The 27,736-nt window shown below is 47.2% G+C and overlaps 1 protein-coding gene across 2 annotated transcripts in view; it reads left to right on the top strand.

The window, feature by feature from the left end:
• DIAPH3 (diaphanous related formin 3) overlaps positions 1 to 27,736 on the top strand; it is a 147,989-nt gene that overhangs the window by 31,994 nt on the left and 88,259 nt on the right. For both annotated transcript variants that reach the window (XM_077344123.1, XM_077344124.1), the window contains 13 exons: positions 910 to 1,020; positions 1,763 to 1,881; positions 2,349 to 2,465; positions 4,626 to 4,744; positions 8,113 to 8,177; positions 8,958 to 9,062; positions 11,310 to 11,630; positions 13,383 to 13,497; positions 14,810 to 14,899; positions 16,413 to 16,507; positions 17,786 to 17,887; positions 23,111 to 23,350; positions 26,285 to 26,414. In XM_077344123.1, coding sequence (XP_077200238.1) covers positions 910 to 1,020; positions 1,763 to 1,881; positions 2,349 to 2,465; positions 4,626 to 4,744; positions 8,113 to 8,177; positions 8,958 to 9,062; positions 11,310 to 11,630; positions 13,383 to 13,497; positions 14,810 to 14,899; positions 16,413 to 16,507; positions 17,786 to 17,887; positions 23,111 to 23,350; positions 26,285 to 26,414 — 1,729 coding nt within the window. The remainder of the gene's footprint in view (positions 1 to 909; positions 1,021 to 1,762; positions 1,882 to 2,348; positions 2,466 to 4,625; positions 4,745 to 8,112; positions 8,178 to 8,957; positions 9,063 to 11,309; positions 11,631 to 13,382; positions 13,498 to 14,809; positions 14,900 to 16,412; positions 16,508 to 17,785; positions 17,888 to 23,110; positions 23,351 to 26,284; positions 26,415 to 27,736) is intronic.

Raw genomic sequence — 27,736 nt, 5'->3', positions numbered from 1 at the left:
GACGACAATAGAGGGCGCAGCCAAAAGGCTTCTAGCAGGCAAGGAGGGAGGGAGGGAGCTGGAGGGGGAGGGCCAATCAGGGTGGACCGGGACGGACAGGGCCCCGGACAGTCTCCTCCCGGGAGGCTGTTTCCCAAATATATAAGGGAGCAAAATAGTGTTAAGGATATATTGTATATGTGGCTTTACTAATGTAAACTGCTCTGAGTCTATTATGGGGAGGGGTGGTATAGAATTTCAATAATAATAAATAATTTTAACTATTGAACTACCTATTCATGAAATGTTTCACAATATATAAGAAATAATTGAGCAGTGACTCACAAAAGCTCATACCCTGCCACAAATGTAGTTCATCTTTAAGGTGTTACAGGACTCTTGCTGTTTTCTGTTATCAAAGCATTACTTCTAAACTCGTGCATGCTATGCACATAAGGGACAGAATATCAGGACCTGAACTAGGGCAGTGGGTTCAGAAATATTCAAGTGAGGAGACTCTGGTCTCACACAAACAGCAGAGGGAAAATTCCAGGTGGTTTCATACACTTTCATACAGCTGATGGGGAATTCTACGATATGAAACTCAATGCAGGATCTCCCTGTGCATAGAACTTGTGGCTGGAACAGTTGACACCAAGATCCTAGTAGCCCTTTTTTATACTTCTGCAGTTAAAGGATGATGTAAAAATTTGTTCTGAAATGACTCCCGGGAAATGCCTCTGCCCTCTCTGCAGAGATTTGCTTGAAGTAGCTCATACGACAACGAAAATATTGTGTTTGTTATAGATGAGTGTGGCTAAGCTAGAGCTGAAGAAAAAATTGTCAAGGTTTGAATTAAAACACATTTAAATATGACTCCCGCACAAGTAAATACTGAAAGCTAAATGCTGCTGGTTCAATGTTTTGCAGGTAGCCTGCATGCAGTTCATCAATGCCCTTGTTACATCACCTGAGGATTTGGACTTCAGACTTCACATTAGAAATGAATTTATGCGCTGTGGATTGAGAGAACGATTATCTGTAAGTTGCCCTGTGCGATGCATGTGCATTAATATTTAAATTGGAAGACGTATGTAAGATGACAGGAAGTTGTATAAAGCCCAGTGTAGAATTATTTATAAAGAAAAAGACAATGTAAATTTAGAAGGAGAAGAGTTGGTTCTTATATGCCGCTTTTCTCTATCCGAAGGAGGCCCAAAGCGGCTTCCAGTCGCCTTCCCTTTCCTCTCCCCACAACAGGCACCCTGCGGGGTGGGTGAGGCTGAGAGAGCCCAGAGATTACTGAAGAAGAAGAAGAGTTGGTTCTTATATACCGCTTTTCCCTACCCGAAGGAGGCTCAAAGCGGCTTCCAGTCGCCTTCCCATTCCTCTCCCCACAACAGACACCCTGTGGGGTGGGTGTGGCTGAGAGAGCCCTGATATCACTGCTCAGAACAGTTTTATCAGTGCCATGGAGAGCCCAAGGTCACCCAGCTGGCTGCTTGTGGGGGAGTGCAGAATCGAACCCAGCTCGCCAGATTAGAAGTCCGCATTTCTAACCACTACACCAAACATGCTGATTCAAAATGATTTAATAAAGAATGGAAACATGTAGCTAAAAATGAAATAAAGAACAATTTAAGAACCACCTTTATGTTATGTAGTCCAACTCTTCTGTGGTTTGAAAATAGTCTTTTGTGTATTTGAATATCTCTTTGATCAAAACACCACATTTCAGTATTCAGTTAATTGTTTTTCTGTTTGTTTTTTCCTTTCACTCTAGCAATTGAAATGCATAAAGAATGATGCTTTAGATATCCAGCTCAAAGTGTTTGTTGAACACAAAGAGGAAGACATGATTGAATTCTCGCATCGTTTAGATGATATCCGAGGAGAGCTAGAATATCCTTGTGAAAGAAGACATTGACCAAAAAATTTGGTCCAGAATCTGAAGCATAAATAGGGGGGGCCGCATCTCTATGATTCTGAAATGCTGCTGCACTTCCTGCCTCAAGTGATTCTTTCCTCATGTCATTGAAAATAGAGGGCATGCTGGTCTTTCCATTAAAACCAAAATGAAAGTTAATGGGGTGTATATGGCCTAGATCCAAACGGAGTCTCTGATGAGTAAGACATCCTCTGACAGTAGAAGTCTGCTATCATCTAACTACTCAATTTGGGACTCTGTTTGGGCCTGTCCCATTGTTCTCTTCGTTTCTGAAAAAAAGAGGGCAATTTTGGCCAGTTATGTGAGTTGTAGTGACTGTCATTAACTTGCTCTAAAATACCTCCATGGCATCAGGTACTAAAGATTTGAATTTGCTTTTGCTTAATTTAAGAATTTCAGTTTTCTCCCTTAACTTGATTACTGAACCAAATGACGCTTACAACATGGTGTGGAACACAGTTAAGGATACGAAGGCGGAAGGCTACTTTCTGTCAATACTCCAGCATCTTTTGCTGATTCGAAATGATTATAATGTACGGTAAGGGAACCTGGTAGTAACTCCCACAGTCGACTGCGTGTGCTGGCAGGGGCTCATGGGAATTGTAGTCCATGGATATTTATAGAGCCACAGTTTGTCTCAACCCTGAGGTTTCCTGAGGGCGCTGGAAGGGTTTCCCAAATGGGTGGGAATTAATTAATTTGCAATCGGTAACATATATAAAACATGTCTTACGTAGTGGGAGGGCTAGAGACTCATCACCTAACTGATCGGACATCTGTCCAATGAACGACCAATCAGGTGGGCTGTCCTGCCCCCGGCTGCATCGCCCTCCAACTACTTCCACCAGGAAGAACTGCCTCCCCACTCTACTGGCCTGACCATGGGCGGTGAGGCTGCCAGTGAGCGGGTGATGGGGGGGGGGGTTGGGACTGCTGTCAGTGGTGGCAATGCTGCCACCTGTGAGGGGGTGCAGGGAACAGGAGGGCCCCGCCAATGCTATCCCTGAAGCTTTGCCAATGCCGGTTTAGATTCCGTTTAACATGTGGCCTGCGCCCGCCTCTAAGCTGCATGCTGGGAGCGGCTGCACAGCTCGGCTGGGCCCTGGCCAGCCTCCAGGAGGTTGGCCAGCCAGCACAAGCAAGCTTATGGGGAGGGAGGCAGGGTGGGGTGGAGGATTGCCAGCCTTGCAGCCCTCTGGGGGCTGGTCGCCATGAGGGGAGACGAAGGGGGCCCTCTGGGCACCATGCCCTGAAGCCTCCTGCCCACCCTCCAGCATGTAGCTCACACCTGCCTACGAGCCGTGTGCTTGGAGAGGCTGTGCGGACTGAGATCTCTGGCCTGGCCAGTGTGGGGGAGAGTGTCTGGCTACCACAAGGGGGGGGTAGGGAAGAGGGCCCCTTGGCGATGCATCCCCAAGCCTCCTAGCTGCCTGCCCACCCTCCAGCACTTAGCCCATGCCTGCCCGGGAGCCACACGCAGTTTTTAATATGTATTTTAGGTTTGTTGAAAATGTATTGGGTGATATGACCATATATGGCCATGTCACCCCCCCTTTCAAAATGGCCAGTGATGGGCCTGGAGGGGCTCTGAGTGGGTGTGTGCACAGCTCTGCTTCCCATCCAGATTCTGCATGGTCATACCACAACCAGGGTTTCTTGAAATCTGAATAATATTTGTTGGAGTTCTCAATGGTAAAAAAAGCTGAGCAAAGCTGAGTAGAGCAATCAAGCAACTGGAAACTGGCCACAGTACTGCACGGTTACACTGTGTGAATCCCCCCCCCCCCCCCAATAGCTGATGGTGTTGTCAGCACTAGCAAAGGTTTAGTCTTAACCATGCGTGGAAGCAGGTTTCAAATGGTGGTTAATCAAATCTTGGCTAGTATCAGCATGTGTGCCCATGTGAGAAAGGATAATGCCAAGACCAGACGTATCAGTTTTGTGTTAGAGTTTTCTGTTCTGTTTCTGCCTGGACAAGGAGTTTCCTGAAACACAAGACTGCCCCAGTATGTGAAGCGACAGTGCTCCCCACAACTCAGAAGTTGAGGCAAGGCACCCTGTGTGGTGTAGAGCAGGGGTAGTCAACCTGTGGTCCTCCAGATGTTCATGGACTACAATTCCCATGAGCCCCTGCCAGCATTTGCTCATGGGAATTGTAGTCCATGGACATCTGGAGGACCACAGGTTGACTACCCCTGGTGTAGAGGAAAGGGATGCCAAAACCTCTCAGCTCCCAAATGTGAGACCTCTTGTGAGCTCTGGAGCTTGGGAAGACAGTGGGCGAATGAGGCAGAGCCTCCAAAGTACAGGTGGGGCGGGACAGTTTCCTAAAAGTGCGTGAAGCATTTGATTCAGTCTCGTATGAACTCATCGTGTACCATACGAAAATAACTTGCCGGATAAAGATGGCAGTTAGTTCTGAACTATTATCTCGTAAATCCTTACATGATGCCAGAGTCTAGTAACACCTTAAAGACAAACAAAAATTTGTGGCAGGATGTGAGTTTTCATAAATCACTGCTCACTTGTTCAGAAGAAATGTGTAGTGACTCATGGAAGCTCACACGCTGGCACAAACATTGCTCATCTTTAAGGGGCTGCTGCATTCCTGCTCTTTTCTACTGCTGTTGACCGACTAGCAAGACTACTCACCTTGATCTGCCTATATATAAATTATGTTTCTCCTTTGTGTCTGTAGACCCCTGTATTTCAAATTAATTGAAGAGTGCATTTCACAGATAGTTCTCCATCGAAGTGGCCTAGATCCAGATTTTAGTTATCGCAAAAGACTGGATGTAGACTTCAGCCATCTGATGGGTAGGTTTTCTTTTCCTTTCATCATCCAGACTTCTGCATCTTTCTGTTGCCTTTTACCTGAGTACCTTTACTGCAGTTGAACCCTGGGGGCTATTGGCTATACTGCACAGTAGCAGTCCTGTGTTTATCATCAGTTTTGTATGCAAAAACAAACCACAGCTGCTTCTGTCTCCCTGTATGATGCAAGTGATTGCCAAGGTTCTGAAAGACACCTTAGAATTATAGGTAGTGTAATATGAATTAACTAGGGGGAAAGCCTATTTTATTTTAAAATAAAATGGGCGCTAGGCCTCCTCCCCAGTGAAGCCTTTGCCGGGCGAAGGCTTCCCGGGGCATGGCGGTCCCGTGGCTGGAGGCTCCTTTCCCACGGCCCCCCTCCCAGCGCAAGCCAGCTGCCTGTTCGGGGGGAAAGGAGCAGGGCTGCCTCGTCTCCTTTTCCCCGCGTGAAGGACCCCGGGCAGGAAAGGAACAGGGACGCAGTGTCTTTGACATGGCATCCCTGCTCCTTTCCCGAAGGTGAGGGTAAGCCAGGGTAAGCCAGCTGGAGGACTTATCCGCAGGGAAGGCGGCTTCCTTGGCGCGGCCACTCCCCGGCTGGCCCAGCCGAGGACGGGCCAACCAGCCAATTGGCCCTCGAGTGTCACTCAGAGGGCCCAATCAGGAACCGCTTCGCTTCGAGAGCCAGTTTGGTGTAGTGGTTAGGAGTGCGGACTTCTAATCTGGCATGCCGGGTTCGATTCTGCACTCCCCCACATGCAGCCAGCTGGGTGACCTTGGGCTCGCCACGGCACTGATAAAACTGTTCTGACCAGGCAGTGATAGCAGGGCTCTCTCAGCCTCACCCACCCCACAGGGTGTCTGTTGTGGGGAGAGGAATAGGAAGGCGACTGTAAGCCCCTTTGAGCCTCCTTCGGGTAGAGAAAAGCAGCATATAAGAACCAACTCTTCTTCTTCTTCTTCGTGGCTCCTGATTGGGCCCTCCAAGTTTTTATCTTGGATTCGGCCAGCCCTCTCTCTTCCCCTTTACCCCTTAGCGCTTTATTTATACCTCTCCACAGGAGCGGTTTACTGGTATTTTGAAAATGACCCTACGAATCTCAGTTCTCTCCCCCACCCCAATCTCCTGTCTGATCTACTAACTGAATAAATTCATTAGCATTTCATGAATTAACAGTCCCACAGACACTAATGGGAGATATACAGTTAAGTACAAAGCTGGGTTTCTACTTTATGAATCTGTCACAGAACCCCCTTGAAAGCTATCTATGCTTGTAGCTATCACCGCACACTCTGGCAATGAATGCTATTAAATTTAATTACTTGTGAAATTCACCGTTACTAGATTGCATCAACTATATACAACTTTAAAAGAGATTAGACAGGTTTGTGGAAAAGGGGTTCATCAGTGGATTAAAGTAAATCTCCATGTTTGGAGGCAGCAAATCACTGAATAATTTGGCTAAGAGGTAATGTCAGGCCAGGTCTGTGTGTTTAGCCCTCCAGAAAAAAACTGATTGCCCACTTTGTCATACAAGGAAACATTTTGCATTCTTTCCATCAAATGCTCTTGATTTGAGAAGATCAACTCCACCAAGAGCTTTGTGCTTTTATCAGTGAAACCAAATACTGCTTTGATACTGAGCTTTTGAGAATCTGGGCCCTAATTTAGGGGTTCAACACTGACCCAGTAAGGAATACATACAATTTTAAGAGTATTTAATTTATACAAGTTATAGGATATCACAGGTGAATCTCTATTCACAACCATATAAAAATACACGTATAAAAATGGCATATGTCTGTTCATTAGAAATCCATAAATATACAACAGTGGTAAAAAAAACCCAGAAAGCAGTCTTAGTTTTAGGCAATTCAAAGCTCTTTGGTGCTTTTTGTTCTTCTTTGATGAAAGGCAGCTCCTCCCTTCCTTGGGAGAAGTGACCCGACTCTTTCTTGTTTACCCAGTTATCAAAATCTAATATCCACTTGTCGGTCAGCCCGGCTAATAACCCAGCACAAAAATTCCCTCCTGTGTCCATCACATTCTTCTCATCATGCTCTGCTGCTTGCAAAGCCATTTGTCTCATTAGAAAACCACCTTTGCCTTTTTGGCTGTTTAACTTTACTGAGCTCATCTCATCAAGAATGTCAGGCCTTGATGCAATTGCTCCAGCTGTAGAAATTAAGGAGCGAGACTCATTTTTTCAGAACTCCAAGTTTAATAACTAGATGTTCTAATTATTGCTACTACACAACCTAACTCTAAGGTTCTTTGTAATTTTAGTTACACTATGACATATGTCATGGTATATAAACAAAGGAGATTCTCAAGACAAATTACAATTATTATAAAAGCTTTTCAGTTAATCAGTAAGCATATAGCAAGGTATGCCATTTGAATCTAACAGAAACACATTTGTGGCATGCATGCAGATGTAACTCTGGTTGTCATTGTCACAGCAAAAAAGCTGACCTTTACATAAGCTCATCTCATGAGCCCAGCCATTTTGTAACCTGTGGCATTACCAGTAACAGTACTGAACGGCTGGTGAGAGAGACCCTGCATGTCTGCACAGTAAGAGAAATCCTGGTAGGTAGGAACATAAGTTATTGTAATTTCTCGCCTCAAAAAAGGAAAGAGCAAAAATGTTTTCTTTTGAATTGGATATTAGGGAACTAAAAAATACCAGCTTTCATGATTATCTGGGTTCCAGCTACCAGCTTAAGAGAGCCAGTTTGGTGTAGTGGTTAGGAGTGCGGACTTCTAATCTGGCATGCCGGGTTCGATTCTGCACTCCCCCACATGCAACCAGCTGGGTGACCTTGGGCTCGCCACGGCACTGATAAAACTGTTCTGACCGGGCAGTGATATCAGGGCTCTCTCAGCCTCACTCACCCCACAGGGTGTCTGTTGTGGGGAGAGGAATGGGAAGGCGACTGTAAGCCGCTTTGAGCCTCCTTCGGGTAGGGAAAAGCGGCATATAAGTACCAACTCTTCTTCTTCTTCTTAATATTTGCATCTGGGTTTTTTCAGGATTCCTGTGTTATTCACCTCCATTGTTCCCTATGGCAGTCTTTCTTGGGGTGGCTCACCTTGCATTGTGGCAGCAGCTGCATGAACCAGCTGATCTCCACTGGCCAATGAGAGGTCCTGTTGGGCAAATACTACACCTGGCAGGAAAAGTATCAGTTGGGGCCATTGCTCTCTGTTGGGATTCCTGGCATAAGGAGAGAAGGAAAAGTGGAAATGGAGCCACAGTTAGGCCTCTGGCGCATCTCTTGTGGAATCAGCTTTATGTGATGTGACTGGAGATTGGTTGGCTTCCATCTTAACTCAGCCATGCTTTTGAAAATTCTGTTTCTTCTAGCTGTTTGTATAGATCAGCAGAAAATTGAAGAACTTGAAGAAAGGGCTTTGGACTTCTCAAAAAAGGTAAGCAATCTGAGTAGTTTACTGGTGTAACTTTAAAAATATGTAGCTTTCTGTAATATGCAAGGTGTCAGCTTGCGTGCGCATGCATGCATGTATGTGCATGCATACAAAAGCTCACATATGAGAAAACCTGAACTTTAAAGTGCTGCTAGACTTAAACTTTGTTCTCCTGCTTCAGACCAACACAGCTGCCCACCTGAATCTATCTTCATTGGAAGTTTTCGAGTTATGAGCTTTCAAAAGTCAAAGCTCCCTTTGGCAGATACCCATCATATTTCACAGAATCTTATTTTAATTGTTCCCCCTTTGTGTGATTCAAACCATTCTGTGTGATCTGCATTTTTGTGCCAAACTGGCAGCACGGACTGCACTCGTGGTCCCATGGCTCAGCTTGATGGATCCGCAGCCGTAAAGCAAATTGGCTCTGTCAACGAACACCGTAGGCCACACCTTGTCTAGACCTGTTCTGGTGCACGGCTTCACATTGGGCATCCCCAGCTTTATTTTTAAAAAATACACTGGTACTTACTTTATTATAAAAATATTCTTATTTAGCCTCATTGTCTATTATTACAACTTTAATTCCCTTTGGTCATATTTTTCCTGAATTTTGTGTTGCTGTAGTAATGCTTGATTGCACAATGGTGTTCTTATAACTTTTAAGAAATTAAATGTTTGAGCAGTGAAACAAGCAATTAGGATTTATGCTGCCACCTTTGATTAAAAAAAAACAAGGATGCATAGCAGTGTTTGATGTTTGTATGCTTGCTTTTCTTCTAGTTTGAAAATGAATTTGTAGCTCATCAAGATACAAAGTCACAGCTTCAGAAAGCTGAAGAAAAAATGGGTCGGTTTGAGGCTGAACTAAGAGCTTATAAATGCCAGGTAAAGGGAGAATTTTTTTAGTTAACAATACCATCCTAAAGCCCCTTGGAGAGCGTGCTGACCTTTGGGTTGGGTTTAGATCAGTGGTCCCCAGCCTTTTTATCACCGGGGACCACTCAACGCCTTTTACTGAGGCCCGGTGGGGGGGGTAGTTTATTCCTCTACTCTCAACCACTGCCCTAACGCTCTCTGATCGCTATGGTAATGTTTAAACATCCCTTCAAAATAAGATACAGACGCGCCACAACAATGAACATAAGGAACATTTTATTTTCATGGAAATTTTAACTCATGACAATGACCAATCAATGGGAACCCTGAGCTTGTTTCTCTGAAACGAGATAGTTCCCATCTGGGAGTGATGGGAGACAAGGACACCCGAAGTGTGTTGTAAAGGGCCGGGGGGGGGGGGGAGGCGTCCTTCGGGGCCCACCTCCAATTAGTCGAAGGACCACATGTGGTCCGAAGCCCACAGGTTGGGGATCGCTAGTTTAGATAATTCTTCAGGTAAGGGGCAAAACTTCTCTATTTTTTCTGAAAGGTGTACATCTATGCATCATGTTTTGAGACAATAAAATATTCCGATATTTGGCTTAAGATTTTAAGATGTCATAAAGATGGCCAAAGCCAATTTTTCCTACCTTTTACAATTTGAGGTAAACCTTGAGAACTGAGTGGCCAATTTCAAAGTTTAAAGTGCTGTTAGAAAGCCATTAAAGCCTCCTATAAACAAGTATTATGAATAGTGCCTCTATTCATTCGTTTTTGTGATGTAAAGCAAAAATTATATTTTTTCATGTTTTTATAAGGCTTATGATATATGGCTGTTTACCTGATTTCAGATAGTCAACTAAAGTGCATTAGACAATTGTAGATTGTTCTTCTGCGTTTCTAGTGAAACATGAAGAAATTCATTGTGATGTGCCACAGCTAGGTAACTGAGAGCAGATCCACATCTCTTATCTGTAACCATAAATAAAGCCGGCAAGGGGTGCTGGGAGGAGCTGGGACTCACCACCTAACCACCAATCAGGTTGGCAGTCCTGGCTCCTCCATTCCTGATTGGCCATCTGTCCAACGAGCGGTCAATCACGAAGGATGCCCTGCCCCTGGTCGCATCCCCCTCCAACTTCTTCCATTTGGAAGATGTTCTAACCTGGTAAGCAGGAGCTGGGAGGGAGGGCCGGTGGGCCTGGGACTGTGGGCGGATGGGGGGAGGGAGCCCCTGCCAGTGCTCCTGCCGCCCCAAACAGCTCAAGCCGCGGCCTTGCCAGGCCTTGGTATTGCTGCCAGGCCGGTGGGAGGAGCGGACTGTCCCCCAGTATTCCCCCCCCCGCCCCAAAAAGGCCCGCCAAGGCCTCTCCAGGGTATCCAAGGCCTTAGCTGGCTTGCCCGGGGCAGGTGGGGGGGTGGCCTAGAACCCTTTGGATTCAGAGATATAACGGGCTTCTCTGCTAGTTGACATGATTTTGATGAGATGTAACTAGATAATAGGTAACTTAGTGTTACTTCAAAGAAACATTTAATTTTGTGAGTTCAGTAGCTATTCAACATGTATTATTTAAAATTTACAAATCTTCCTTTCATGAACCTGATTATCTTAGATATATAAAAGTATTACTGTCTCATAGACTCAATTGTGGCTGCTTCTGTATTTGTGTTTATAAATTTATCATCCTACGCTTTGTGAAAGTATCTCATGTGGTGTCTGGCATGCGTGTCCAGCCATGATGGCCAAATCAACATGTAGCTGGAGAGGCTTTTAACATTCTTGTCTGTGATAATATCACAGTTGTGCAAAACAACATTGGATATTTAATGGCAGTAAATGCTGTAGCAGACGTGTCAACTGTCTGAGGTCCTAAATCAGTCTATCAGCATGCAATTTTTTTGCTGGTACTTGCATGTTTCTGTATGATGTTGAGAAATTTTTCAAAACAGTTGTGTAGACCTGTTAGTGTGATTTATTCACACAGATAGATTCATATGAGTAGGCATGATGAAATAGAAAAACGTTTGAGTCCAGTGGCACCTTTAAGACCAAGTTTAATGCTAGGTTTAAGCTGATATAAGACAATGTGTACCTGATGATGGGTTCATGAACAAGGAAGTTTGTACACAGAATGAAACTAGGTTTGTCTTAAAAATGCCACTCGACTCAAACTTTGTTCTATTATTGCAGATGTCAGATTTGCTCTTCTTTTTTTGGTTGCGTTAATAAAATCTGAACATTTGGTTTCTTTCCAGAATGGCTCTACCACCGGAGGTCTAGAATCCTGTCTCCTGCCTACCTTGGAAGGACAAGAAGGTTCAGCTGATACCCTGGGTCACTCAGTGCAGTCTTCAACACCTCTTCCTGGCACTGTGCCCCCTCCACCCCCACCCCCACCTCCCCCATTGCCCCTGTCCTTTACTCCAGGTGCAGGAAAACCGCCTCCTTTGGGGGGTGCCGTTCCTCCTCCCCCCCCACCACCGGGAGGGCAGAGTTCTCACGTGCTGCCATTTGGACTGAAACCAAAAAAGCAGTTTAAACCCGAGGTCACTATGAAAAGGCTCAACTGGTCAAAGGTAATCCGAGAGTGGGGGAACCGCTGACACAAAGCTTTCTGTATAAATCTAAAGGAAATAATTCTGGGCCCTTGGCACTGACTAAACTGCAGGCGGCAAGTGAAGTAAATGCTCGTGAGCAGAGAGAGTGGCAAGTGACGCTGGGATCTCAATTTCCTCTCTGGAAGATGTTATGAGGCCACAGACCCCTGGTGGTTACTAGGCTGGCGCTATGCAGGAGCACAAGCACTGCTGAGCTGCAGGAGGCTGTCAGTGGAGTCCCTGCTGGGTGCTACTGCCGAGTCACTGGGCCTCCCCCTCATGGCCAGGTTTCCCCATTCCCATAGAGTCGATTGTTTCCTGTCAGCACCTCCTTAGCACTGAATGCATCCTTTTGTCCCATTCAAGTTCAACTGTAGTTGGGTGTTCCGAAATTTAACAGTTAATTTTTTTAAAGCTTTTCATTAAGAATATGATTGCTCATTGACTCAGAATGTCCCTTAGTTCCTTTTTGGATTGCCCAAATTAAGCTTTAAAAAAAAAACAACTGTTGCTAAGCAAATGGCCTCAATCACTGACAGTCTGATAGCCTTGTTTGCCCATGTGCCTCCCATTCTGGGCAGCTAATTTAGTCCTGATGAAAAAGGCCAGGTGGGCGCTGCGTCTCATGGAACATTGCCCTGCCAGCGATGTTCCTTCAGACTGTTCCCTGGGGAGGGATATTAGTCCAGGTGAGGGACTGGCACATGACCGCTTGGTAGAGCACTCTCGGCTCATGCATAGAGGTGGGAACGGGGGGAACAGTGAAGGCGCCTGGCTCGAACCTGAAGGATTCAGCCTTGCTCAGCTCTGCTCCCAGTGCGGAGGTCGCTTGTGAACCCACCCGTGCCCACTGCAACAGGGGCTGAATGGCTGGTTTACGTAAAGATTTTTGCCTGCCTTTGCATCCCATCAAGGGTACCCATAAGTGATGTATTTGTGTGTGTCAGAGAGAGGGGGGGGGGAAGTGCACCCCACCCGTCTAAGTGGACAGATGCTGCTTCTATGCCCTTTTTCTAGGCTTCAATATTTTCCTGCACGGTTGCTCTGGCTGCTGGAGTCCCCCCCCCCCCCCCATGTTCTCACAATAAGCAAAAATACTTAGGAGTGGATTGTCAGGATTATTCTCAGTAGCCGGAGGCGGAGGTTTTGGTGGTTTGTCTTCCATGTTGGCCTAATAGAGACGCAGACAGTTTCCTCACCACCTCCTGATTTGCCTCACCCCTGGGGATTAAAAGATGAAGGAAGGAGTCCTCCACAGGAGCTGGCTCAAGTCAAACTGGAGGAGGGGGCCTAGCATCCCACCCAAACTGGACCTGGTTATTCTTTCCCCACCCCCACTGTCATTTGGAAAGCTTGCTGCTCCAAATGTTGGTCACTGCAGAGTATCTTTCAAGCAAAATTGCAGAGGGGCTGTGTCTCCATAGAAGAGCCCCTGCTTGGCATGCGGGCTCTGGGTTCAGTCCCTGGCCTCTCCAGTTAAGAGGACCAAGTAGGAAGTTATGTGAAAGACCTCTGCCAAAGGTGGTGGGGAGCCCCTGCTGGTTTGAGTAGATGGGTACTGATTCTGATAAACCAAGAGTGTAAAGCAACTATGTTTATTTGTGTATTAATGAGGCAATAGCAGGCTTTTTTTGTAACAGGAAGCTTGTTAATAAGATAATCAATAACAATTCAGTTTTTATAGGCAAGAGTTTTATAAACATCTGTGTAATTCATTAATATTATTTGCAGATTATACCGCACGACATGAGCGAGAACTGTTTTTGGTTAACAGCAAATGATCGCAAATATGAATCTGCTGATCTGCTCAACAAACTGGAGCTCACATTTTGTTGTCAGAAGAGAGGTGTGCAATTTTTCTATGTTAAAGCTCTCATCATCATCATTATCATCATTATCAAGTCAGTCTGTATACTGTTCCTCTCTGCAATCAGGCTTGAGTGGTTCACAACAATAGGCTAAAAGAATCAATACAATTAAAACAGGATAAAAATGCTTATATTAATAGTTAATTAGCTGCAACCAACAAAGCCTCCCCCACCTCCCCAGACATCTTCCAGAACTGGTAGTGCGTGGCAGCAGAGGAAGGAGAGGAGGGAGACTCGTATGGTGTTAAACCGCCTTGGCCTCAACCCTAGGCTTGGCAGGCCCTGTGAGACTGTGCTAGCTTCACCAGGGCCCTGACCTCAGGTGGCCGTCATTCCAGGGGCCTCGGGTCAGGGCTCAACCGGCCAGCTGGAGAACCGATGGGCCGCTTTGGTGCCTGGGATTACCAACCGGTTGGCGCTCGCTGATCAACGTATGGTTTGGGAAGGAAGTGCTTCCGTGTCAGTGAAGCACTGGTCATTCTTAGCCGTGTGCTGCTGTGGAAAATGAGTTGGATCAGGCTTTGGCCTGCCTTAGAGCTGCTTTAGAAATGTGTGGCATGGAAACATTGCTAATAGAATGAATGGAATTGGAAGGAGGCCTCAGGACAGCATGCAAGGACTCAGGATTTCTTCAGCTGCGACCCCAGGTTCCTTGAAGCACAGAGCTAAGATGATATGGGCGGGTAAAAATGAGTCTGGCTCCTCAGTTTTTGGACTCGAAGGAAATTAACCTCCAGCAGGTATGAATGAATGATTTATGACAGTCAACAAACAACTCGGAATGAAATAGGTCGACTTAGAGCAGCAGAAGCGGATGTAGTGAAACCTTAACCTTGCTAGACAAAATGGTGGTCTCCAGTTACCTACTGCTTTTGCAGTTGAGTTCTGCACCTGCGTGCAGCTACTGGCTCGCGTGCCACCCCCCCCCCCTCTTAGCCACTGGCCTCCCGCGTGCCATTTCAGGCTTCGGTGATCACCCATGCGGCTGAACTAAGCTGAAGTGCACAACCGTATTCTGAACTCATGAAGCTGCCTTGGACTGAATCAGACAATGGGCCCCTCAAGGCCAACGGGGCCTGCTCAGACTGGCTGCAGATCTCCAGGCTTTCAGGCGGAGTCCAAAGGATCCCTCCGAATCCTTTTGGCAGGAGATGATGGGGGGGTTGAGCCTCGGTCCTTCTGCAGGCCAAGCATATCTTCAACAGCCCCTTTCCTGCTTACCTTTTAGTGAACAATTGCATGAGGTCTGTCATCAATCCGTTTTTTAAAAAAGAAAACTTTCCTTAACAGTAAAGAAAGATGAAGATCTTGAAGAGAAATGTATTAAAAAACGCATCAAAGAACTCAAAATTCTGGATCCAAAAACTGCCCAAAACCTTTGTAAGTAAATTGTCCTGCATGTGGAAATATTTTATTGTACTTTTGTTTCCAATAATCAGAGCACAACTTTTGCCTTTGAACAATGGTCAGTGTTTCTTTAAAAGAATGTTGCCCTCCACCAATTAATTAGTTAGTTAATTAATTTATTTATATGCCACCGCTCTCCAATGTCTTACGGCGGTTTACAACATCAACAAAATATTGTAAAATCCCCTAAAATAACCCATTAAAACATATTAGAACAATGATATAGTATAACACGACGGCAGACAATAAAATTTGAACCCATTCCCCGTTCAGAATGGGTCAGTCTCTTTCTCCCTGGGAGCGAGGAACCTAGTTGGCCTCAACCATATGCCTGGCGGAAGAACCAGGCTGTGTCAGTCATATAATACTGCACAAGTAATTAATTTCTGTGAACACTAGAGCAGTGAACCCCAACGCCCAGTCCAGGGACTGGTCCCGATCCGTTGATCAGTCGGTACCGGGCCGTGGCTCCTCCTCGTCCTCCTCCCCAGCTGCTGCGTCGGGGGCTGCCCTGCCACTCTGCAGCCGGCTCACCTTTGGTGCTCTTCGGCAGCCGCCATGGCTGGGGCTCCCCCTTGGTGTGCCACTGTGCAGCTGCTGCTGGCAACGCCCCCCCAGCAGGCAGCGGGAAGTCAGGGGTGCTGGCAGGAAAGCAAGTGGAGCAGGAGCTCAGGCACTGGCAACGTCCCTCGGCAAAAGACTACCCCTCCCCCCCGGGCCTCAGTAAAATTGTCAAGCGTTGACCGGTCCCCAGTGATAAAAAGGTTGGGGGCCACTGCAGTAGAGGATTAAGAGGAGCTGTGAGGCCACCCTTCAGACTTTCAGCATTGCCTCAAGGTTTGGGAAGTAAAAATGTAACTTAAAAATGCACACACTAAAACAAAAATACAACTACATATCAGCAGATCCTTCCAAATGTGTGTGTGTGTGTGTGTGTGTGAGTGTTTCCCTTTCCTTCATGGCTCTCTTCACTATCTGCTATCCTGAATGAGGATTTAGTGAACCATACCACTGTTTTTCTTTCCCTTTCTTGCTTCGGTGTGCTCCCTTTCCTAAGCTCTCCTGGTAGTATTTTTGTTGGTCTCTGACAGTAGTCAGTTCGATCTTCAGACAGCCAGCATTTTTAGACTTCCATAATATGCTGGTCCTGCTCTTGGGTGGATAAGCATGTACTACTGGAGGAGAAGGCTGTAGAGAGGAAGTATTGTAAATAGACACTTCTGCTGTGCCTCATCTACATATCAGATAGACGGCATTTGGCCTGAACATTCCCGTCACCTTCTCTGTCTTCTTCCTCTAGCCCAGCTAGTTTTTACCACCTTGTTGAGGCTGGGGACAGGCCTAAGCTTCTGTGCAGGTAGGGCTGTGTAACGCTTTCTGTGGATTTGGGCAAGGACTGCTGCTGGGATATTTTGTGCTCTTTTTAGTGCCGCAAAAACAAAGTCATAACTCTTCTCCAGTTTCACATGGTGATATTTTTCTTTAGCTATTTTTCTCGGTTCTTTCCGGGTGCCTTATGAAGACATCAAAACGATGATCCTGGAAGTAGATGAAATCCAACTCTCCGAGTCCATGCTCCAGGTATTGTGAAGTGCCAAACGTGCTTGTATGACAAAGAAATCTATGGATCCTGCAGGTTCCCCAGCAGGCATCATAATTGTCAATTGTATTTGCAGTAAATCTTTGATCCAGAGCTAGTTTGGGGTAGTGGCTAGGAGTGCGGACTTCTAATCTGACATGCCGGGTTCGATTCTGCGCTCCCCCACATGCAGCCAGCTGGGTGACCTTGGGCTCTCCATGGCACTGATAAAACTGTTCTGACCGGGCAGTGATATCAGGGCTCTCTCAGCCTCACCCACCCCACAGGGTGTCTGTTGTGGGGAGAGGAATGGGAAGGCGACTGTAAGCCGCTTTGAGCATCCTTTGGGTAGAGAAAAGTGGCATATAAGAACCAACTCTTCTTCTGTCTTCCAAGCACATATTTGGTCTGTATGACATGGATTTTTCATATGCCTGTGCCTGCCAGCACCCAGTTTCTGGGGGCAGACAACACAAATGAATGTGGTATTACTGAAACTAAAAGCTGTAGAAAAGAGCCAGAATCCAGGAGCAAAGGGTTCCTGCTCACTGATTCAGGGTTCTGATTCTGCCAAGCATATGTAGATTGGTGACTGCTGTCTTAGAATCATAGAACCATAGAGTTGGAAGGGGCCATACAGGCCATCTAGCCCACCCCCCTGCGCAACGCAGGATCAGCCCAAAGCATCCTAAAGCATCCAAGAAAAGTGTGTATCCAACCTTTGCTTGAAGACTGCCAGTGAGGGGGAGCTCACCACCTCCTTAGGCAGCCTATTCCACTGCTGAACTACTCTGACTGTGAAAGTTTTTTTCCTGATATCTAGCCTATATCGTTGTACTTGTAGTTTAAACCCATTACTGCGTGTCCTCTCCTCTGCAGCCAGCAGAAACAGCATCCTGCCCTCCTCCAAGTGACAACCTTTCAAATACTTAAAGAGGGCTATCATGTCCCCTCTCAACCTCCTTTTCTCCAGGCTGAAACCCATATGGGGTTTGATGGTGAATGTTCTTCTTAAAGACTTCTTTCGTTTGTGCATAGAGCTCATCCCCATGTCAGTCTTAGGACTTTGATGCATTTTTGTGGCCTCCAGAACATGTGCCGATGCTTAGTGTTCAGTAATACAGATCAGCATGTAGGGTTTTGTCTGCTCTTTGCTAGGCTTGCTGGTGTATCCTCAGTGCCTTCTCTCTGTTGTGAGTTTCCGTAGGAAATCCTTGGCACACTGATCGAGCGAAGGCTCTCTGAAGCATTCATTTATTTTGTATTTTTATTTCATGCAGAATTTAATTAAGTATCTTCCTGAACAAAAACAACTGGGTGAATTGCCCAAGTGGAAGAGTGACTATGATAACTTGTCAGAGCCGGAGCAGTTTGCAGTTGTGGTGAGTAGTGCTGCAGTTGACTTAGATCTGTGTTGTGGCTACTTCTGCTTCGCTCGGTTAAATCCCAAAGAGGTTTTGAGTTTTCTTCCCCATCTAGGAAAGGTAGTCAGAAATGAATAATTCCTTTCATGGCAGAAGGTAGATCTCAGAATCTTTTATCCATAGGCAGGATATCCCCGATCATAGCTGCCTTCTAATTTGAAAGGGGATTTGGTGACCTAGAAAGGTGCTGGGTTTTGCTCTCCTCTTCCCACCCCCCTTTAACAGATCATTTGAAAGGTTTGTGATCTGTCACAGCTGGTTTGTAGTAGAGACTGAACAGTTAGGTTTGCAGAAGAGCTATAATCAAGTCTGCTTGGAGTCTCAAAAGGTGAGAATCTAGTTGGTATCTTAGATACTGCTAGATTCAAATACAACCAGTTCTACTATAGACCAGTGCAGTTACCCTCTGAAGCCATCTTTGAAGACTCACACTATTGGGCCAGCTGGTAGAAATTTCACAAGACAAATCCAGAAAGGCCCCCAACCGACAGAAGAACATTGAGGTATTTTAGATTTAATTCTCATCAATAGGGAAGAACTGGTAAATGAGGTGGAAGTAGTGGGCACACTTGGTAGCAGTGACCATGTGCTTTTGGAATTTTCAATCGTGGGAAAGAGAAAACATTTATGTAGTTGTACGTATAGACTGTGGGGGGCTATGACAGAGACAGTTCTTGCGGCCCTGGTTGAGGTCCAGTGTGCTTCTTTGGGGCTAGGGACCTTCACCCAGTTGGTGGTAGCACAGTGTAGAGCTCTTTTGGGGTATAGGCAGGGAGGTAGTCTCTCAGTTAGACTGGGCCCAGACCATATATGGCCTTTAAGGTTATTACCAAAACCTTAAGACTGATCCAGAATTCAACCGGGAGCCAGTGGAGTTGTTGGCGCGCTAGCCAGATGTGCCTGTGAGAATCCTGGCCACGGCATTCTGGACCAGTTGCAGTTTCCGGATCAAGGTTAAGGGAAGGCCTGCATAGAAAAAGTTGCAGAAGTCTAGTCTAGAGGTAACCGTTGCCTGGATCACTGTGGCTGGATGTTCTGGGACCCTTCCTGCTCAGCCACAGGACTTCCATCTTTGAAAGGTTGAGTTTCAGTCAACTCTGCTTGAGCTACCTCATCACCGCTTCCAGGCTACGGATTCGGGGGGGGGGGGGGATCAGGGTGGCCATCCATCAGGAGGAACAGCTGGCTGTCATTTGCGTATTGATGGCATCCCAGCCCAAACCTCCACACCAGCTGAGCAGGACAGTGCATGAAGATGTTAAATAGGACTGGAGAGATGATATGTGAGCTGGTATAGGTTACATACTCTTGCTCCTATTGCTATCCTCTGACTGCAACCCCGGAGAAAGCAGATCAGCCATGTGAGGGCTGTCCCCTGTATCCTGATGTCGGTGAGATGAATGGTTCAGCATCTTCTTAGAAAAGAGTGACAAGTGGAGTTCCCCAAGCATCTGTCCTGGGGCCTCTGTTGTTCAACATATTTATAAATGATTTGGATGAGGGTTTAGAGGGGATATTTATTAAATTTGCAGACGATACTAGACTGGGAGGGGTGGCAAACACAACTGAAGACAGCAACAGAATGCAGGATGATCTTGATAGGCTCGAGAAGTGGGCTAAACTGAATAAAATGAAGTTCAATAGGGACAAATGTAAAGTTCTGCATTTAGGTAGGAAAAATGAAGTACACCAATATAAGATGGGGGAGACTTGTCTCGGCAGTAGCATGTGCGAAAAGGATCTAGGAGTCTTAGTAGACCATACATTGAACATGAGTCAACAGTAAGACTCAGTAGCTTAAAAGGCAAATGGTATTTTGGGCTGTATCCAACGGAGTATCGTATCCAGATCACAGGAGGTGATGGTTCCGCTTTACTCTGCTTGGCCTCACTTGGAGTACTGTGTTCAGTTCTGGTCATCCCAATTGAAGAGAGATGTTGACAAACTAGAATGTGTCCAGAGGAGGGCAACAAAGATGATGAGGGGTTTGGAGACCAAGACGTATGAAGAAACGTATGGGGGAGCTTGGTCTATTTAGCCTAGAGAGGAGACAACTGAGAGGGGATCTGATAACTGTCTTCAAGTATTTAAAAGGGTGCCATATAGAGGATCGAGCAGAATTGTTCTCTCTTGCCCAAGAGGGACAAACCAGAACAAATGGGATGAAATTAATTCAAAAGAAATTCCATCTAAACATCCGGAAGAAGTTCCTGACAGTTAGAGCGGTTTCTCAGTGGAACAGGCTTCCTCGGGAGGTGGTGGGTTCTCCATCTTTGGATATTTTTAAACAGAGGCTAGATAGTCATCTGACAGAGAGGTTTATTCTGTGAAGGCAAAGGGGTGGCAGGTTACAGTAGCTGAGCGATTGGGATGTGAGTGTCCTGCATAGTGCAGGGGGTTGGACTAGATGACTAATGAGGCTTCTTCCAACTCTATTATTCTATGATTCTATGATATAGCCAGTTTGTTAGGGGAACTGACTACATGGGTTTGCCAGCTGTAGGAAGCCCCAAGTAACAGACAGGAGAGTCCCTTTAGCCTGGAGTGGGGTCGGGGCATTCATTTTCTGTGTTCCGCAGTATCTGTAAAGCTCTTCTGCTAGGTCTACGGTTGAGGGAAGATCAATGGGGCAGTGAGTGAAGATCAATGTGGCCCCCTGATGTCAAACTGGAACTATTATTTCTTGCCTCTCCTTTCTCCTCCCTCTAGAGATAGGGGTTTTCCACCATGTTGTGGTCTGCTGGTTCTATTGTTTTGTTACTTTTGTCCATTTTAATGGGGTTTTAAATATTGTTACCCACCATGAGTCTGCTTGGGAATGACGGGTAACAAATTTGGACACAGTAAGTGAACTGGAGGCCCCTTGGCTGTGTTTTTGGAGAGAACAATGAGTCACTTCAGACGACTCTCGATAAATGAAGTGGACAGGATGCTAGCAACAACGAGGCCAACCATTTGCCCACTAGACCCATGTCCATCGTGGCTCCTAAAAATAATAGACTTAAGAATAGGAGCCCCCCTCCGAGAAATAATCAACCTCTCCGTCTTAACAGGAGAATTCCGGGAAGGATTAAAAGAGGGAGTGGTATGCCCGTTGCTCAAAAAACCATCTCTGGTTCTGCAAGACCCTGACAATTATCGCCCTGTTTCGCATCTAGCATTTCTGGGCAAGTTGGTTGAAAGGACTGCTGCAGACCAAATATCAGCATCCCTGGAGGAAACTTCATCCCTTGACCCATTTCAGTCGGGCTTCCGGCCTGGACATGGGTTAGAGACAGCGCTAGTCACCCTGACGGACAACTTCCCACGCCAGCTAAACCGAGGCGGGGCAGCGCTGCTCATACTATTAGACCTGTCAGCAGCGTTTGACACAGTAGATCAGTGGTCCCCAACCTTTTTATCACCAGGGACCAGTCAACACTTGACAATTTTAGTGAGGCCTGGGAAGGGGCAGTCTTTTGCCGAGGGACGTCACCACCACTTGAGCCCCTGCTTCGCTTGCTTTCCCGCTAGCTCCCCTGACTTCCCACCGCCCACTGGGGGGCGCTGCCAGCAGCAGCTGCGCACTGCCATGCCGAGGGGGTGCCCCAGCCATGGCGGCTGCCGGAGTGCACCAAAGGTGAGCCAGCAGCAGAGTGGCAGGGCAGCCCCCGAGGCAGCAGCTAGGGAGGAGGACAAGGAGGAGTCGCGGACCGATACCGACTGATCCACGGACCGGGACCAGTCACCGGACCGGGGGTTGGGGACCACTGCAGTAGATCCTGAGTTCCTAGCTCACCGCCTAGCCGACGCCGGGATATGGGGAACAGTCCTTAAATGGCTGATTTCCTTCCTCCGGGGTCATGGACAGAGGTTAGTGATAGGAGAGAGAGTATCTAACCGGCACCAGCTCACATGTGGAGTCCCACAAGGAGCAGTCCTCCCTCCTATCTTATTTAACATCTTTATGCGCCCTCTGGCTCAGCTGGTGCGGAGGTTTGGGCTGGGTTGCCTCCAATATGCAGATGACACCAGTTCTTCCTCCTAATGGATGACGGCCCTGACTCTCCCCCAGAACCCTTAGCCAGATATATGGAAGCAGTGAAAAAATGGATCAAGCAAAATCGTCTGAAGCTCAACCCTGCAAAGATAGAGGTTGGGTAGGAAGGGACCATGGAAACGCATCTGCCCACCCTGGACAGTGTGAAGCTCTCAGCAATGCACTCTGCCAGGAAGCTGGACATGATCCTGCATGCTTCCCTTACAATGGAAGCCCAAGTCACAAAGGTAGCGTGGCTGGCATTTTACCATCTCTGCTAAGTCAAGCTACTTGTGCCCTACCTGGACCCAGAGCATCTAGCAACAGTGATCAATGCGACAGTCACCTCTAGATTGAACTTTTGCAAGTCGCTCTATGCAGGCCTACCGTTATCCTTGATCTGGAAACTACAACTGGTGCAGAATGCTGTGGCCAGGATTCTCACTAAAACTTCATGGAGATCCCACATCTGGCCGGTATTCAAACAACTTGGCTGGCTCCCAGTTGAATTCTGGATTCAGTTTTAAGGTTTTGGTAATCACCTTTAAGGCCATACGCGGTTTGGGCCCAGTGTACTTGAGAGACCGCCTCCCTGCCTATACCCCCAAAAGAGTCTTACGCTCCACCACCTCCAACTGGCTGCGGATCCCTGGCCCCAGAGAAGGGCGTCGGGCCTCAACAAGGGCCAGAGCCTTCTCGGTCCAGGCCCCCACCTGGTGGAAGGAGCTCCCTGGGAAATCAGAGCCCTGCCTGAACTCCCCCAGTTCCGCAGGGCCTGCAAGAGGGAGCTCCTCCACCAGGCGTTCGCTTGAGGCCGACCGACTCGGAACACCTGCTGGTTCCCCCCTCAGACACCCTGCCATGACTGAACAATTTGATCTCCCCAGCATTGTTGTTATTCTTGTTGTGTTGTAATGGTTACTGTTAGATTGTGATGTTCTATTGAAAATTATATAATGTTATGGATTGTTATAATGTTCCATGTAAATTTATGTAGTATTGCATGTAAACTGCCCAGAGCTGCAAAGGATGGGCAGTATAAGAATCCAAGGAAATAAAAATAAATAAATAAATAAATAATGATCATCAGTTGCAACTTGATGGCAAAACCCCCCAAGTTTGACGAGACCTTTTTTTCCTCTCCCCCCCCCCCCCATGGTCAGATGAGCGGTGTGAAGCGGCTGCAGCCCCGCCTGAGTGCGATTCTCTTTAAGCTTCAGTTTGAGGAGCAGGTGAGCAACATCAGGCCGGACATCGTGGCTGTCAGTGCTGCCTGCGAAGAGCTAAGGAGGAGCAAAAGCTTCTGCCACCTCCTGGAACTGGTGCTGCTCATGGGGAACTACATGAATGCCGGATCACGGAATGCACAGACCTTCGGGTTTGACCTCAGCTCCTTATGCAAAGTGAGTCGTCTTTGTATCTCGGTTAAGCTGTAGGATACTTCATTTGCAGCCACTGTTGGTTCTTTCTTTTTTAGTCACCACGCTATTTAAATTACTCATTCCCGTTCGACTCTTAACCTCCCCAACAATATGAGCAACACGATCTATTCATTCTTTCCCTCTCACTGAGAAAAGCCATTAATTTGCCATGGAGCTCAGCAAAGTAAACACTTTGTATCAGGTGAACAGTATACGCTGTTTTGAGATCCTTATATATTCCATTTTAAAGCTTCTGTTTGTATCTTTTAAGTTAAGCAGCCAGAATAAGTAGGCTGTCACAAAGGGTGGCGGAGGCTGCACTGGAATCATCTATGGCGGTGGTCCCCAACCACTGGGCCGCGGCTCCCTCTCCCTGCCCCCCCCCCCCCCGCAGTAAGAAACTTCCCAGCAAGCTTCTTACTGTGCGAGGGGGGGAGGGGGAAGCAGGGCCGAAAATGTGCATGCGTGGCACTTGTGCACATACGTACATGCACATTTTTGGGCCGCACATGTGCGCCTTTTCGCCCATGTGTACGCGGCATGTGCGGCCGGGCAATCGGCCTCCCTGCTGCCGCCGGTCCCCAGCCTGAAAAAGGTTGGGGACCACTGATCTATGGTGTGAATGAATTGGATCCAGCGCCACATTTCTTCTCGCTCAAGCAAATGACCCGAGTAGCTACTTGTCAAAAAGTCACGCTTAAGGCGCTTTCACACATGCTGAACAATGCTCGCTCTCTCTGCACTTTGCAACTGGATTTTACTGGGTGAAATGGCAAAAACATTTTAAAAAGCCACCTTGAGCCCTCTGGAGAATGGCAGTGTTAAAATCTCAACATAAATTTTTAACTATCCCGTTGTAGACAGTTGCTAAAGTGGATTAAAACTGCATGATTGCAGCCAATTTCTGACTACGCTTATTTATTATTCTACTATATTTATAATCTGCTTTTTACACTGAGCTTCAAGGTGCATGATACTATTTGTATGGGATTTACGCTGTATTTAGAGTTCTCAGAAAAGCAACGCGGAAGTGTCAGCAGGTCAGTGGTAGAGCCCCTGCTTGGCATTCCGGAAGCCCCAATTCAGTTCCTGGCATCTCCAGCTAAAGGATCTGACTTTGAAGAGCTGCTTTCAGTCTGAGTACTCAGTACTGACTTTGATGCACTGAAGGTCTGACTCATAAGGCTGATTCATGCGTTCAGTGTACTATAGGATGTCAGAAATCTGAAAAGGGCATTATATTAGAAATCCCGGGCACAGATGCTCAAGGGCCAATCGGCTCCAGGTGTTTCATGCGGAATACCCTCAAGCAGAGCTACGTGCGCAGGGTAATGTTATCCACTGGCTTCCTGGGTGTGCAGATTTGGGCAATCCTTGATATTAGCCATCAGTTGATAGTGCATTTAAGTAGTGCCTCATCCATATTAGACTACCTTTGCATTCTGCCATGTAGTAACATAGATTGATTAAGAAAACCCAAAAAACTATTAACCATTCAACTGACGGAATGTTGCATTTAGAATCAAAGAATCTGTTCCCTCTTAATAAAACAGTAAGGGGTGTTGGGGTGGGCTCAGTCCGGGATGGGGGGGGGGCAACAATTGGCCTCTTGGCCCCGGACTGACAAGCGGAGGGGCCAATCGGAAGGCGTGAAGCGCCTTCCGATTGGACCCTCACCAGGACGCACCAAAGTTCCATCCAGTCAGCCCAGCCAGAGGCAAATCGCAGCCAGTCTGCTCCTGACCACCGCAGGGAGAGGAGGTCAGCAGGGCTGCCAAGGGGAGTGAGAACGGAGGCTAGGACAGGCCGCACCTGCCCTTTTCGCCCCAAGGCTGCCCTAACTGCCATGTCCAACTGCAAATTGACTGAAAACCCTGACAGAGCTGGCAGGAGGCTGGAGAGTGCTCCCCCTCCCCTCCCTCCCTTCAGGCCTGCTGCGAAGGAGCCTCTGACAGGCCCTGGCTGAGGGGAGGGAGGCATTCTCCTTCAGAGAGCAACGCAGGGGAGTCTGTGAGCATTCCTTTTGTGGGTGGGAAACTTTCCCCTTCTGCCAAACAGTGGGCTGACAGGGAGGCCACAGAAAAGCCCCTTCTCACTTAAAATACTGCTCTGGCCGGGGGTTAGACACAGCCAAGCCATGTGTCTTTCTTCTTTGCAACTCACTGCAGAATTGAGGCCACTGCACAGCGTTATTCTGGAGACGAAATTGGTTCTTTTGTCTCCTGTTTCATCTGTACAACAACCCTGTGTGGTAGGCCTCAAGTCAGTTCAACAACAACCTGTGTGGGAGGCCTTAAGTGTGTCTTCTCTATCACAACCCTGTCCAAAGTAGCCCTTTCTGCCTGGGGATCTGATCTTTATACTCTGCAGGTGAGCTGTAATCCCAGGCGCTCTCCCGGCCCCACCTGGAGGTTTCTGGCCTGGCCATGGGGTAGAAGCGCTAGTTGCTAGTCGCCCTGATGGACAACCTCCTCTGCCAGCTGGAGCAAGGCGGGTCGGCGCTGCTTGTACTATTAGATCTGTCAGCAGCATTTGACACAGTGAGGCATCTCACCGACATCAGGATACAGGGGACAGCCTTCACATGGCTGATCTGCTTTCTCCGGGGTTGCAGTCAGAGGATAGCAATATCCGGTTGAATTCTGGATCAGTCTTAAGGTTTTGGTAATAACCTTAAAGGCCATATATGGTCTGGGCCCAGTCTACCAGAGAGGCTACCTCCCTGCCTATACCCCAAAAGAGCTCTACACTGTGCTACCACCAACTGGGTGAGGGTCCCTAGCCCCAAAGAAGCACGTTGGACCTCAACCAGGGCCACGAAAGCTTTCTCTGCCATAGCCCCCTTTCTCTGTCATATCAGTAGATGTGTTAAAATCTACTGAAGCTTCTGATTATTTTCTTTTCTTTTCTTTCAAGCTAAAGGACACTAAATCCATTGATCAGAAAACTACATTGCTTCATTTTCTGGTTGAAACATGTGAAGAAAAATACCCTGCTGTCCTGAGGTTTGTTGAAGATTTGCAACATGTAGATAAAGCAAGCAGAGGTTTGTATTCCAATGGGCTTATTTTTTTTATTTGAGCTATTTAAATGCCCGCCTTTCTCTCAGGCATCTCACACACGTGGTGGGTAACAGCTAGGGTTGCTAACCTAGCGGCACCTGGAGCTCTTCCGATGCTCCATTTAATCTGCAGACAATGAAGAGGAGTTCCATTGGAGAAAATAGCTGTCTTGGTTGGTGGACTCTACAGCATGATCCTTCCATGATCCGCCCTCCAAATCAGTGCAGAGCTCCCAACCTAGAGCCGACAGCCTTTATGGTGGTAGACATAAACCGTTTGATAGAAACACCCCCCACCAGCAGGGGTTTCCCCTCTGCCTAGACTCAGACTGCCCCAAAGCTATTTGCAATAGCTCTGCTTTTGCAGCTTTGCTGGAGAGCCAAGGGCAGTTGGAGCCCCCAACCTGTTCTCGGAGGTTGTTCTAGAGCAGGGGTAGTCAAACTGCGGCCCTCCAGATGTCCATGGACTACAGTTCCCAGAAGCCCCTGCCAGCATTCGCTGGGAATTGTGGTCCATGGACATCTGGAGGGCCGCAGTTTGACTACCCCTGCTCTAGAGTCTTGGGGTGGTCATGCCTGGTCTGTTGCCAAACATGCTTTGGGCAGAAGGAATCCTGGTTTATAGACCTTACTAGAAACGGCGTGATCCCATTGGCCTGCTGAAAGAGCAACAGAACTAAGGGTGCATCTTCTCAGTTATGGCTCCTGTTCTGTTGAATGCATTCTCTGACAACCCCTGTGCCCGGCAGGACATTGCCTCTTTTTGCAGGGCTCTCAGGGCCGAGTGGTTCAGGTATGCCTTTAGGAGTTATCCAGATCTTCTGGCCTGGTTTGCAAGTGGGATGATGCTGAGTTATGTGTCTTAATATCTGATTTTTGTTTTGAATTGATTTATCGCAATGCTGCTTAAGGGTTGTGATGCAATGTTGTCCAAGTGTTGTAAGTCACTGCAAGACCCCCCCTCCCCCCGGGCTGAGCAGCAACTAGCAAATCTGCAAAACAAACACTCTCCACATTCAACTTTTTTGGGGTGGGGAATAAGAGCCTGATCTGCACAGCTCCTTATGAACCCTTCAGAGTTTTACATAACCCCCCCTCCCTCTAGTACATCTTCATTGACAAATTCAGTGTTCCCCAGATCTGATGCTCTGTGCCGTGCAGCATTGAGACTCAGTGACTGTTAAATGTGTTCCTCTTGTCCTCTTGGCTGGAGCTTATTGGTTCATATGGGGTCACTTTCTTCTCATGGCTCATTTTCCATCCCTCTTGGCATGCTTGTCTCCTCTAAATCAGGGGTAATCAACCTG

Source organism: Paroedura picta, chromosome 6 (genome assembly GCF_049243985.1).
Source record: "Paroedura picta isolate Pp20150507F chromosome 6, Ppicta_v3.0, whole genome shotgun sequence".
In the NCBI taxonomy this organism is placed as follows: domain Eukaryota; kingdom Metazoa; phylum Chordata; class Lepidosauria; order Squamata; family Gekkonidae; genus Paroedura; species Paroedura picta.
Note: the sequence above shows the minus strand (reverse complement) of the source record. Positions and strands in the feature narration are given on the sequence as shown.